The 14,576-nt window shown below is 38.2% G+C and overlaps 2 protein-coding genes across 4 annotated transcripts in view; both read left to right on the plus strand.

Annotated features, from left to right (window-relative positions):
- Positions 1-4,900, plus strand: part of LOC127368456 (alpha-1-antitrypsin homolog) — a 17,977-nt gene extending 13,077 nt beyond the window's left edge. The window contains exons 1-5 of one of the 2 annotated variants that reach the window (XM_051409277.1): positions 959-1,126; positions 1,420-2,053; positions 2,935-3,205; positions 3,402-3,549; positions 4,464-4,900. In XM_051409277.1, the coding sequence (XP_051265237.1) occupies positions 1,429-2,053; positions 2,935-3,205; positions 3,402-3,549; positions 4,464-4,655 (1,236 nt within the window). In that variant the 5' untranslated portion in view covers positions 959-1,126; positions 1,420-1,428 and the 3' untranslated portion in view covers positions 4,656-4,900. Of the gene's footprint in view, positions 1-958; positions 1,127-1,419; positions 2,054-2,934; positions 3,206-3,401; positions 3,550-4,463 lie in introns of those variants that run through there. The other variant, XM_051409278.1, reaches the window with a different exon arrangement.
- Positions 4,901-7,428: 2,528 nt separating this feature from the next.
- Positions 7,429-10,668, plus strand: LOC127368454 (alpha-1-antitrypsin homolog). 2 transcript variants are annotated; one of them, XM_051409274.1, is made up of 5 exons: positions 7,429-7,585; positions 7,938-8,546; positions 8,673-8,943; positions 9,543-9,690; positions 9,897-10,668. In XM_051409274.1, the coding sequence occupies exons 1-5, from the start codon at positions 7,543-7,545 to the stop codon at positions 10,086-10,088; spliced, it is 1,263 nt and encodes a 420-aa protein (XP_051265234.1). In that variant the 5' UTR covers positions 7,429-7,542; the 3' UTR covers positions 10,089-10,668. The 2 variants fall into 2 exon arrangements, with proteins under 2 accessions (XP_051265234.1, XP_051265235.1); XM_051409275.1 differs by having other exon boundaries at positions 7,551-7,659.
- Positions 10,669-14,576: the final 3,908 nt, after the last annotated feature.

Here is a 14,576-nt window from a genome sequence, read left to right on the forward strand (position 1 = left end):
ATTTTTTTTTTTTTTTATAAATTTAAAAAAATTTTTTTTTTTTTTTTTTTTTTTTTTTATTTTAATTTTTTTTTTTTTTTTTTTTTTTTTTTTTTTTTTTTTTTTTAATTTTTATTTTTTTTTTAAGTGAAATTTTAAAAAATATTAAAAATTTTTTTTTTATTTTTTATTTATTTTTTTTTTTTAATTTTTTTTTTTTTTTTTTTTTTTTTTTTTTTTTTTTAAAAAAAATTATTTTTTATTTTTATTTTTTTTTAATTTAAGGGGTTTTGTTATTTTTATAATTTTAAAATTTTAAAATTTTAAAAGGTTTTTGAGATGATATATTTATTTTTTTTTTGGTTGTTTTTGTGGGGGGGGGGGGGGGGGGGGGGGGAGGGGGGGGTTTTTTTTTTTTTTGGAGGAGGGGGGAAAAAAAAAAAAAAAAAAAAAAAAAAAAAAAAAAAAAAACAAAAACAAAAACTACATTAATTAAAATTAAATTTTAATTTAATTTTAAAATTTTTTTTTTTTTTTTTTTTTTTTTTTTTTTTTTTTTTTTTTTTTTTTTTTTTTTTTTTTTTTTTTTTTTAAATATTTTTTTTTTTTTTTTTTTAAAAAAAAAAAATATTTACAATTTTTTTTTTTTTTTTTTTTTTTTTTTTTTTCCGTTTTCCTAATTATTGGTTTTTTTTTTTTCGGCGGGGGTTTATTATTAATAAAAATCTTTTTTTTTATTTTATTCCCTTTTATATTCCTAAAAATGGTATAAAAAATAATAAAAAATTGCCCAACCCCCCCTTCAGTGCCCGGAAACTTGAGGGTTCAAACGGGGGCGTTTACCATTCCAAATACATATCTTGGATATCCTGTCAAACCTTTTGAAATAATAATGGGGAATTTCTAAGGGGAGGGACTGGATAAGATAACTAAGTTTGGGAACACAGTTCATTTTCAAAACGTTAACTTTACCTGCCATAGACAAATAGGTTGTACTGAGTGATTCGTGTTGCATCAGTAAAGATAGTCCAGCCAGAAATCTAAGGCCAGAGAACTGGGGCTGGACTTTTGACTGAACTGGCTCAGGGCTCCTGTGTATAATGGGCACATTTCTGTCAAACAGTCTGCAGCAAAGACGACATTAAAGGTAAGCATGGTACTTGGTTTGAAATATGGAAATATTCTTTTGTATAACTTTAAACTTTAGATATATTATAATTAAATTAACTGATAAATATTCTATTTTGAAAGTGAAGACATTGTGACAATATGTAATAATTTGGAAGTGTAGAGTTGTGTAGAAGCTAAGCCACTAAACTACCATATCAATGTGTCCTGCAATGTCCTAAAATGTATTAAGCCAAATGGTCTATATTAACTAATACTACTACTACCTACTGCGGTTGAGCCCCACTAACCTCCTCTGGTTTCTCTGGCCAGGCTGTAAAGATGCATGGGATCTTTGCTAGTTGTGCACTGGCAGCACTGCTACTGGCTGCAGTCTGGGCAGACCACCACCACAACCACCACGACCATGGCACTGAACACAGCCATGATGGAGAAATGAGCTGCCACAAGCTGTCTCCTCCCAATGCTGACTTTGGCTTTGCCCTCTACAAAAGTCTGAATGCCAAGGCTGCTGCCAGAAAGAACATCTTCTACTCGCCGCTGGGCATCTCCACTGCCCTGTCCATGCTGTCTACAGGGGCCAGTGGTGAAACCCACAGCCAGCTGTTCTCCAGCTTGGGCTACAGTGCTCACAACCAGGCACAGATAAATGAAGCGTACAAGCATCTTTTCCACATGTTTGGCCACAGCCAGGAGAACCAGCAGTTAGATGTTGGTAATGGTGTGGCCCTGCGCTCTGGCTTCAACCCTGTGGAAAAGTTCCTGAACGATGTCAGGCATTACTATTCTGGTGAAATCTTCAATGTTGACTTTACCAAATCTGCGGAGGCTGCAGCTGAGATTAATTCATTCATTGCTAATAAAACCCAGAATAAGATCAAAGATATGGTGAAGGACCTGGATCCTGAAATGGCCATGGTGCTGATAAACTACGTCTACTTCAGAGGTAGGACACAGACCATGCATGCAGATAGCAGGCTGCTTTGATTAACACATAGTGACGCCATCTATACATGTTCAGTATATATAATGGACAGAGCTTCTGGGTCTGTGAGGTGAAGCCAACACGTAAGTGTCTTTAACCTACATTCCATATCATAAAGTCTTATGGAGAAATGACCCGACTTCTCACTTGATTTATTAGGTTATTAAACAGTTCCTACGGAATTTATGGTCTCAATCGCTAATTTCAAGTCCTCTTCAATACAGCATGATGTTAATTTTGTACATTTTGGTCCAATTGAGAATAAAATAGACGATAAAGCAGGGTATGCTTGTTATTCACAAGTCATTCTCCGGTAGTCTGTCCAGCATACTGCACAAAACCCAGATCAGGTCAAACTAGGCCGTGCTGATCAAATATGAATCAAGACTGAAGCAGTAATCAAGAAGTTACTGCATTGCCTATTTTTAACCTAAAATCTTTTCAGAAATATATTTTAGTGTACCGTTTAGCAGTAATACAAGATTGTGCGTCATAAGGTGAACAACCATTGTTTCTTGCTATGGACAAGTTGAAATGAGAGCAGCTCTACATGTAATATGTCAACTCTGCTGTCCCTACAAACTGTCAAGGCCCGGACCATAATGCCAAACTTAAGACTTCAAAAATGATACTCCATGCACCAATGGATGACAAACTGACATGTTCATACTTGGTTCAGGTGCATATCACCTTGTGCTGTTTGAGGCTCTCAATGATGGAGCATGCCACGAATATATATATCATATTGCAACATTTTAAAAGAAGTAACCACGATTTTTTGAGTTGACATGCAGTAACAACATTTTTCATCTTCATCCTTCCCCCTTCACTGCATTATACAGGACAGTGGGAGAAACCCTTTGATGGTAACCTGACAAACAAGGCAGACTTCCGTGTGGACGACACAACCACGGTTCAGGTGAACATGATGAGGAGAACAGGTCACTTCGACTTCTATCAGGATGTTGTCAACCACACCACTGTCATCATGTTGCCCTACAAGGGTCAGACCTCCATGATGATCGTCCTGCCCGATGAAGGCCGGATGGCGGAGGTGGAGGGCTACATCAACAAGGACTACCTCAGGCACTGGCAAAATTCAGTCTTGAGGAGGTAAGAAATTAAATTGTTTTGAATCCTCATCCTTATGGTTAAGTGTGTTATAAACTAGTGACTGAATAAAACAAGTTCACGTCATCTGGATCAGGTGTATTTGATTTGAACAAAGTTTTCACATCTAGTACAGCTAAAAATTAAAAAAAAGTTAACTGTATATTCCAGTAATTCTGACCCTGGTTCTGTTTTTCAGTTTTATGGCTCTATCCCTGCCAAAATTTTCCATCTCTACTGAGGCTTCCCTGGACAGCACGCTGAAAGAACTGGGCATAACCAACGCTTTTGCAGACAGTGCAGATTTCTCTGGCATATCTGAGGAGGTCAAGCTCAAAGTCTCAAAGGTAGGAGATGCGAACATGCCTTGTTATGTAAATTGAAAATATGCCTATTTCATGATAATTATGCATGGAGGAATATTTGCATGTTCACAAATACATAGAATAGAGTTTAGTCAGCCAACTCACTCTTTGAAATGTTTATTAAAGCAGTATAGCATATTTAGATTTTGGCGTCTAGGCTGCGACTTCATCACTCCCCGCAGATATGCTTACATAGAGATATTAGGGAGTGATGCGCAAATACCTTAACCCCCAGTCGGAGCCTACAGGTGGATGCTGGGGTGGTGGTGGGGCTTACAGCGCAGCAGGCAGCAATAGCTTACAGAGCAGCAGCAGCAGCAATATGGATGCAGGGCAACAGCAGCATTGACAGAGCAGAGGGAGAGCTGGGAAACTGCAGTTTAAATAGACCGCCAGATTGGAAGGGAGCGCTTGGTTAGTGATTATCGCCCCATTCAATGCCCATTATTCTTATAATTATTTTTCTTACACACTCATTTTGCTTATTCCATATCTAAGCAGTTTTGTTCTATGTTCTATGATGTATATGAAAAATGCAATAAATATATTCTCCCAAAAAAACCAAAACCTTATTTCAAATAATTTTCACTGTTTTGTCGACCGTACGCAATGTTGTGAACTTTGAATCTCACTACCACACAGATAGCTTACTGGCTCGTAGCTGAGCCAAATGGCTATATGAGCGCAGGGAACTAGATGATGTATATCTCCCATTGTATCTAAGGTTCGTCCCATTTACTGAAGTAGTAAACAACTTTATGGCATGTATAAAAATGTCAAAACTGTTAATGGTCTTTTGTTTTTCTTTGGACTTTTGGACATGGAGGCCTGATTGACACTTTGTCAGGCATTATCCCTTACTTCCAAGACCTGTGCTTTATTTAATTCCTCCACAGGTGTCCCACCAGGCTGTGCTGAGCGTGGATGAAACAGGAACAGAGGCAGCAGCTGCCACCACCTTGGAGTTAATTCCCTACAGTATGCCTAGAACCATGGAGCTCAACAGACCCTTCTTGGTCTTCATCCTGGAGCACTCAACTAGGAGCATCCTCTTCATGGGCAAGATCAACAACCCCACAGCCATGTAAAGATGCTAGGGAAATTAATGATACATTTTCAATGTAGTAAGTTTTAGTAGCTAATTTTGACCTCAATATCTGAAAGCCCTACATAGAGGTCACAGTGATATTAGGAGCATTGTGGGAAATGGTGAACAGAGGATAATTTAATAAATAAGACAACAGATCTATGTTAGTATATTATTTTTAAGGTGTTATTGTGCTATTGCTGCTATTGTTCAGTATGAAGTGAATTAAAGACTTGTCATGAACAACTGGCATTTTATGTTATTTAAGTCTTTCAGTCTAATCTTGAGTCCACTGGTCTAAATAAGAACTGTATGATCTACAATACCAAATTACAGAGAAAAGGAATCAATTGTTTTTTTAAAAGTGGAAATTAGTTGAAATTACAGTTCTGAATAATTCACTTTATATTAAGTTAGTTACTGATTTCTGGTCTATCAATTGATTTCTGTAATTGCGTGATGATAATTGTAAACTCACACACATTTCACGCAACTCCCCAATCGCACCAGCAAATGTCTTTATCGATGTTATGTCGACTGAGCTGTGTTACATTAGTAAACAGCTTTGTCAGAAATCTTGTGGGAAAGGACAGAAAAATTGCTGGTCCTCTGGAATATTTAATGGATCAACTGTATCTAATGGTGAAGTTTCTGCCATTAATGCTAAGCATGGTTTTTCATTAAAATATGCTTAATGATTTATATAAGTTTTCAGAATTTAGATAAGTAGGTGACAATTGGAATTCATTACATCTAGAAATTAAGCGTTATATAATATGTGTGGATTAAAACGTATGATAAAACGGAAGTGTAATGTTTAGAAGTAACACACTGAACGCACCCCTGGGGATGCACTCTCTCACCATCTACACCATGGAAAGCAGGACAGGGAAGAACATTAAGTTTCCCAGCCCCTCCAACAATTGCCTTTCAGTGTTAATTTTGTCAAGGAAAACATACATTTCAGTTGACAACCTATTTTTTAAGACACAAAACTTAAGACTAAAACTAAATAAAAGTAATCCTTGAAAATGAGAATTATGGTGAAACATTTCAAATTTTTCCCAGGGAATAAAGGTTTATTCAGCTGCATGTGTCTGCGGCGTCTAGCTCATGAAACAGTGTCAATTATTGCACAAAGATATCATAAATAAATTCATGTAGCTGCTTGACCTGTTGATCTTGCATTCTGTAGCGTTATGTCTCCATCATTAATGTTATCTGACGCTGGAGGTTCTTGGAATAAAAAGATTTATGGACGAGAAGAAGCAGCAGCAACAAACCAGCTGGAACAAACTATGAAAACATGCAGGAAGCACATTAATAAAAAGCTAAGCTCATGTAACATCAAGTGCTGTTGATGCGGATGTAATGTTTTTGTGCTTTCAATCAGCTATCTTTCTTGTTGCTGTCGGAAGGACGATGAATAATATCACTGAGTTAATGTTATCTGTGGATTGAACTTCTCCTCTCCAGCTAATCCCAAACAATGAAAAGCAGTTTAGTGAACAAGTGAGTGAGTGCAGCCTCTGAATGAGTCGCTAACCTGCAACAGAGAACACAGGTAGCTTCAGTAATACAAATAGACAATGTCTTTTCTACTACTTGTGATATAAGAGTATGACACACATAACCATAGTAACTATGCACACAAAAGGTAATGTGGCAACAACTAGCCTACTCAATAAAGAGAGCATCCACACACTCAAGTCTGTTATAAAATCCTTTTTGTGAACTAGCTGAAAAGTTGTCCAAGTCATCAGGGCCGTTCCCAGACTTTTTTGAGTGGGGTGGCACAAGTAAGGCACTGACTTATATAGGGGTGGCATGAAGTATGTGTCTCAGATTTCCATCTTTCCCAATTTATGCAAATCCAGTACCGTTTATGGACCCCAGTATGCAGATATTTTTATACCATATGTGTTGTTTTTTCCCAAAACTGCATGGGTTTGGCATAAAGTCTGGAATTGGGAAACTCGTGGGTACCCACAGAATCCATTTTCATTCAGATATCTTGAAGTCAAAGGTGAAGGGAACCCTTTGAAAATGGCCACGTCAATTGCCAACATTTTGCCTACACGCTAGCATGACAAATGTATGTGTTAGGTCATCTAGTTTCATATGATACCTTTAGCTTCACTCTACCTTTAAAGACAGTGTGAAGTGGAAGAGTGAAGGATAATTGGGTGGCACTTGGGGTGGCCAATCAGATTTCAGGGGTGGCCAGTGCCATCCCATACCCCCCTCTCTGGACACATAATTCCAGTGCCTTCTCCAGCAATGAGCTTAACTGCTGGCTTTCACAAAAAAAAAAGTTACCTAACATTAGCTAAGCTGTGAAAATAACGGTAACTATGGAGCTACTAGTGACTAGCTTACATTGCCAACAGTCATCTAAGATGAATAGAACTACTATTACCATATGTACAAAAATGTTTCTGTTTGCAGTCTTTCAGCATGACAAGTTCCTTATCATCAGTGATCTGAACCTGTCTCTAAAGGTCTAAATAAGTCATCATATATTGTATCCAGCTGACTTGTGTACATAATGTATTGCACTGCTGACACATTCAGCCAGCTGGGGTGTTATTGTGCAATTATTTAAACATGAAGTGAAAGAAGACTTGTCATTAACAGTCAGTATATGTTACCATTTCCTTTTTGGGATTTTATTTCCAGTTTGGAATAAGTAGCTTCATATTTCAATCAAAGGCTCCTGCTCTATCATTTTCTTTTGTAATTCTGGGATTATTACTGTAGGCTTCTGTGTATACAACCTTTAGTCAAACTGAAGATACATTTGCCAGAAATCTCTCAACACAGGACAGAAAAGGTTGCTCCTCATTAATTTTTAACAGATCTGTCAGCTGACTCTTCGATTTAACATAATGGTGAGGTTTCTGCCAAGCTGCAGCAAGGAGGACATCAATGGTAAGCATCGACCTCTAATGAAATATGCTAAATGTTTTATATACATTTTGAGGACTTGGAAACAAATATAAGAAGTAAGTGACATTTGGAATTGTTGTTGAGTTCAGAAGTGAACTTTTCATGGAGGGCAAGACATGTCTTACATTGTAAGTGTAAATCTGTTAAGAACGTGTTCTGTTCAAAAGGTTTTGAGCCTTTAGCTACTGTCAACTTTATTATTTTCATTCATTATGTTGTTCCTCAAATAGCTCTACATGCAATACATTTTTCAATTTGTTATTGTGTTATTGTGACCAATTGTGCTTGAGCTCAACTAACAACTTTGTTTGTTTTTTCCTTTTGTATGGACAAGCTGTAAAGATGAGTGGTATCTTTGCTAGTTGTGCACTCACAGCACTGCTGCTGGCTGCAGCCTGGGCAGACCACCACCACAACGACCATGATGGAGAAATTAGCTGCCACAAGCTGTCGTCTCCCAATGCTGACTTTGCCTTTGCCCTTTACAAAAGTCTCAATGCGAAGGTTGCTGCTGGAAAGAACATCTTGTTCTCGCCACTGGGCATCTCCACTGCCCTGTCCATGCTGTCTACAGGAGCCCGTGGTGAAACCCACAGCCAGCTGTTCTCCAGCTTGGGCTACAGCACCACAAACCAGTCTCAGGTTAATGATGCATACAAACATCTTTTCGACATGCATGGACACAGCCAGGAGAACCAGCAGTTAGATGTTGGTAATGGTGTGGCCCTGCGCTCTGGCTTCAACCCTGTGGAGAAGTTCCTGAACGATGTCAGGCATTACTATTCTGGTGAAATCTTCAATGTTGACTTTACCAAACCAGCTGAGGCTGCAGCTGAGATTAATTCGTTCATTGCTAATAAAACCCAGGATAAGATCAAAGATATGGTGAAGGACCTGGACCCTGAAATGGCCATGTTGCTGATTAACTACGTTAACTTCAGAGGTAAGAATCAAGTTCAACTCACCACCTTTAAAATAAAACCGTTGTAATGATGTAAACATAAAGTATGATGATAGTAGAGCATACTTTAATATCTAAAATAATCTTCTCCTCCACTGCCTCATGCAGGACAGTGGAAGTCACCATTCAGCCTTGACATGACAAAGAAGGCAGACTTCCATGTGGACAAGACCACCAAAGTTCAGGTGGACATGATGATGAGGACGGGTTACTACAGCTTCTATCAGGATGTTGACAACCACACCACTGCCATCATGCTGCCCTACAACGGCAGCACCTCCATGATGATCGTCCTGCCTGATGAAGGCCGGATGGCGGAGGTGGAGGGCTACATCAACAAGGACTACCTCAGGCACTGGCAAAACTCAGTCCGGAGGAGGTAAGAGGAATCAAATTTATTTTTTAATCCTCTTCTTTGGTTGTGTCATAGATAGAGAGAACAATGTACTTATTCAAGATTGCCTTGCCGTATGTTGGGATCTGGAGAGGTGGCATACAGTAATCACTGACTGGATGAACAAGGGATTTAGAAAATGTTGACTAGATTAGATGTATTTGATTTACTTAAAACATGTAATCTGTTCATGATTAGCGCCATTAAACTTAAAGGTCCAGTGTGTAACACTTGGGAGGATCTATTGGCAAAAATGGAATATAATATTCATAGGCATGTTTTCATTAGTGTATAATCACCTGAATATAGAAATAGTTTTCATTACCTTAGAATAAGACAATTATCTACAGAGGGAGTGGGTCCTCTTCTACGGAGGCTGCCATGTTCAACTGCCATGTTTCTACAGTAGCCCGGAAAGATCCAACCAAACACTGGCTCTTGGAAGGAGAGCAGTATTCAGTTGGTTGCAATCTCCAATTTTACCATTAGATGGCACTATGCACACTGGTCCTTTAATTAGACAAGGTGTAATACTACTGTATATTACAATGATTCTGACCCTAGTGATGCGCTGTATCTCTCAGATATGTGGATCTGTTCCTGCCAAAATTTTCCATCTCTACTGAGGCTTCCCTGGACAGCACGCTAAAAGAACTGGGCATAACCAACGCTTTTGCAGACAATGCTGATTTTTCTGGCATATCCGAGGAGGTTAAGCTCAAAGTCTCAAAGGTAGGAGATGCAAGCATTTCTTAAGTTCTTATGAACAACATGGTTATATGCTTACTCCACTGCATGAGCAGTAGTTCAGGAACATCTTGCAGATAGTGACATATACTTCCAGAGGATGCTGAAAAATAACCTATAGCCTCTAAATTCCTAGACCTGCGCTGAGTTTCAAACTAGAGTCTGACTGCCTCCTCCTTTTTCCTCCACAGGCATCTCACAAAGCTGTGCTGAATATCACTGAGACGGGAACAGAGGCAGCAGCCACCAGCATCATCGAAATTATCTACCTTATGATGCCACCGTCTATCAGAATAGACAGACCATTCTTGGTTTTCATCATGGAAAACTCCACCGGGAGCATCCTCTTTATGGGCAAGATCAATAACCCCACAGCCATGTAAAGGGACATGCTAGGAAAATAAGCATCACCATCACAGGTCATGCTGATCAGAATCACTGCCTCTTTAGCCATCAAACTGATGGTAGCAAGAAGTGTGTTTGTATCTGTCTTTGCATGGGAGTTTTTATGTCTCTCAGAATTTAAGAAATTATCATTAAAGAACATTCTGTTGATGTAAATGAGAAGGACAGATGCAACAATTAGTGGATTCCTGGTTCCACAGATCGATTCATTGACAGAAATGTTTTAAATCTCTAAATTAATTAATAATTTTTCAAGCACAAAATGCCCACATTTGATGATTTTGGGCTCTAAAATGGGGGAATTTGCTGCTTTTACTCATCTTACAATAATGTAAATTTAAATGAATAATCTGTAATGAAAATAATTGTTATTACTGCCCTAATTAGGAGCAGTCTGAGGGGTTCTGCATGTAAGCATGTGAACGTTTGTCTTTTACTTTGAAAGGGGTGCCCTGAGAATAGTGATTTAGTGATTTAATTTTCTATTCATTGACAACAATGTAACATCAAATAGATGAAACATATTTAAATGTGATTAAATAATATTATTCTATTCCACATTGGTGGGCTATTATTGTCTCAAACAATTGTGTTACCTGACTGATGCCATGCCTATATCTGATCAGAAATGATAAATTAGTTGTGATTTTTATTACAAATCCTGTCATACCGGTCAGCTGGATGAGAATACTCTGTATCATCCAGTGGCTAAATCCCTGGCTGTGTAACAGTTAAGTTTTAGGTGACTGATGATACAACAACGAGAGGATGTTTAACCTGATGGCCATTGGCCTCCTACGACCCCTTGCCCTTTGACCTGTCAACAGACGAGTTGCTGCAGGATCGTTTACACAATCAGTACAAATACACTTTGTCTGCCCTGTCAGCACCAACCCACACACAGTGACTTCTATGAGAACATGAGTAAGAAATGTCTGAATCAGAGAACTGAGTGGGCAGTGTCCAAACACTTCCAATCTGTCTGCTGTACATGAACTGGTCTGCATGGTCATTTTTGAGCCGACTGCTGTTACACGTCCCATATGAAAGTTTAAAGTACCATGCAGTATTAATAAAGTAATACGTTTTTGCTTGATAACCAAAAATATAAATACTATAATTTTTTTAAAATATATTTTTGTGAGTCAGCTTTAAATTTTTTAATTTTTGGATATAGAATCAGATTCTGCACATATTCTCTGTATTTACTATGTACATGCTTGTTCACGTATGTGTAGAGTGAAAATCAGTTAGCAGAGTTTTGAGACTTGCTTGAGTTGTGTGATTTATTACAGTTACATTTTCTTGGCATGGCAATGCAGCTGAATACTTACAATACTATATATACACATACACACACACACACACACACACACACACAGAGAGAGAATTTTACCTCTCTCTGCAGTCATTTTGTATTTGCTTCTGTACTCTGTGACCTAAAAATGACAACAAGAATCAACTTTCAATACCTTAAAGGTCCAGTGTGGAGGATCTTTTGGCAGAAATGGAATATAATATTCATAGATATGTTTTCGTTAGTGTATAATCACCTGAAAATGAGAATCATTGTGTTTTTGTTAACTTAGAATGAGACGTTTTTATCTACAGAGGGAGCATATCCTCTTCTACGGAGTCTGCAATATTGAACACCATATTTCTACAGTAGCCCAGACTGGATAAACCCAACACTGGCTTAGATACGACCTTTCACATTTTTTCCCCTGCAGTTTCTCCTACATGCTTGGAAGGCGAGCGGTTATTCAGTTGGCTGCAATCTGCAACTTCAACACTAGAGGCTACTAAATCCTACACAATGGTCTTTTAATATATCCCAAAAAGAATAGCAACCGTATCAGCAGGATCCTATAAACAAACAGATTTACTTATGAAGTTCAACCTGCTAACAATTATATTAAGGTGCACTTGGATTCGCAGGTAGGAAAAAAATTGTAGGGAGCAGATTTTACCTTGAGCAGCATTTTAAATAATAGCAACAAGCATAAAGTCCACACCGCAACAGAGGGAGAACACTAAACAACTGGTTCTAAAACTATGGTACTGGTGGTACACAAGCTCCCTCTAGTGATATCGAGGAATCTCTGAAATATATGTATAAAAATAAAAAAATAAAAATAATTCCATGAAACACCAGTTAACACCAGTAATATTCTATATCAATATCAGCCTGCTATTTAGTCATGTTTAGGCACGCAGCACTTATACATCCCTGATTAGTTACGAGCTTAAATGTGAAAGCAAAATAGTAAGCAGAGGTAAAATGAATGGTTCAAAAACACTGCAATGGTGGCTCCAAATGTGAACTATGGGGAAGAGAAGTGTGGATAAGGAGGACCCCTTTTACACCAAATTAGCTCTGGTTCTTGAATGAACCGTCTGTAGCTGAATAGGGTCTGGCTGTGTTACTGGTGGCACCTGGAGAGTCTAGCATTTTCTGAGGTGGTATGCGACATAAAAGGTTTGAGAAACAGTGCACTAAACCATCAATAAAATGATCAGCAACAGTCATGCACACGGCATCACTCATAATTTAACCACAGTTAGACAGAACAGCTAACTGTATAAAAGCAGATAGAGTGGAAGCAGCAGAAACCTGGGGTGCTTTTCATTACCCTAACTTAAGGTTCCTCGTTTCCTCTCTCCTCCCTGGAAGTGTGCCCCCTCTGCCATCACGGAGGATCTTCCAGTTTCTTCTTAATTTAATTTAAAGTGTTGTGGCATAACACAAAGCAGCAGTTTGTTTATTGTTGGTTTTTTATTTTACAATACAATTGTCATACACACATTCTTACGCAGCTAGGTGGTGTATTATTGTGCAGATAACAATGACGCAAGTTATTAAAAGTAATCATAACAAATAACACTGATCCGTACATAAATGAGATGATTAAAAAGGATATTCAATTCTGACTAAAATCAACAACAGTAATAATATTACTAATAATCAGCCATGTTAAACAATTTACACATCTAAACGAGTAAAAGCTTTTGAAATTGTTCTTCAAAAACGGTGTCCGTGTACTGTGTTCACTCATCAGCATTAATGATGCTACGGAATCAAAGATTATGACACGTTAATATAAGGAAAAGCACCCCTAGTAGAACACAATTGGTAGTACAAAAGCCCTAGTGCATGCTGGGAGGCTATTCTCTACTGCCCCTCCCAGCATGCTACAACATAAAGTGGCCAGTACTATTGCTATGGAGTAACAGCCTCAACTTGTCAAATACTACTGCTTAGTTAGTGGCTTTAGCAGGGCTCGGGCCTAAAGCTTCAATTATGGTCGTGCTGGCCAGACGTAGTAAAAAGAGCCAAAAAGTCTGCAGGGAGTAGGGTGGAGCAAGCAAAAGACTTTCATCCATACAACAGACCGCTGTTTGTGTCTTGTTGAGCAAGTTGACCTCTTTTAAATCATATACGTAATTAGTTAACTTACGTAAATTACTCAGGATCTTTACCAAAAATATTTTGCAGTGTAGTTCTACTGACCAAGTGGCAGTGTTTGACGAGTTGGGAGTGAGAACGTGTTGGGAGTAAACAGATGGCTTGTGTGTATTTACAAAGATGCAGATGTTCAGAGTCATTAGCGCAGTGTGTTAAATAATGTGAAATGTTCTCTAGTTTGGAGCTACATTTGCAATACTGCAAATAAAACTTATAATTCTTATAGCAAAGTATCTCTTGGAGCTCAATTATATAGGTGATGTCTGCAGTGTAGTATGCCCCCCCCTCACTCACAAACCCAACATAATTTCTGAGTCTCGGCACAAAGATGTGTTCATTAGTGTCGAGCTCCAACTCTCCCTCTTCTACTAGTGAAAATCTCTCAGATCTCTCTGCTTTGGTTATTACTCCTGCTTGAAGAAGATCAAATACGTGATACGCATGCAAATCAAGACATGATGTGACACATTGTGAAGTGGGCATCTATAATGCATATGGCATCAAGTTGAGGGTGTGCGAGTCCTAATGCCAGTTATTTTAGTCTGCCGCTCTCACACAGCTCATTCAGTCAGATGCGACGGGAAAAGACGCGGCAGCTCACTGCAGTGACACTGACTGACAGACGAGGGTAGGGAAAAGACATAAAAAATGAACTGATGAGACGAGCAGGTGTTCTCAGGTTTTTGTCAACACACATTTTATATTGCAGTGTTCAACACACGCATGACATTCAGAACAGGTACTGCTGCAAACTGCAAGAGGAAACACTTGAAACTATTCTGTTTACACATATCAGCTATTGTATTGTGTGATCACAAGAACGTTTACTTTTTTATATTTGATTGTAAATAGTTCAAATTACTACATTTACTTGAAAAGTAAAGTAACACATAATTAGTCTGCAACTCCCCTTAGCTCGACTGAGCATTTTGGTGTCTTTCAGCTCGTTGTTTTGGTTTTACGACCTGTGATTTTACTGTTTTAGTTCATTTCATTTCCT

This window comes from Dicentrarchus labrax, unplaced genomic scaffold (assembly GCF_905237075.1).
Source record: "Dicentrarchus labrax unplaced genomic scaffold, dlabrax2021, whole genome shotgun sequence".
Lineage (NCBI taxonomy): Eukaryota > Metazoa > Chordata > Actinopteri > Moronidae > Dicentrarchus > Dicentrarchus labrax.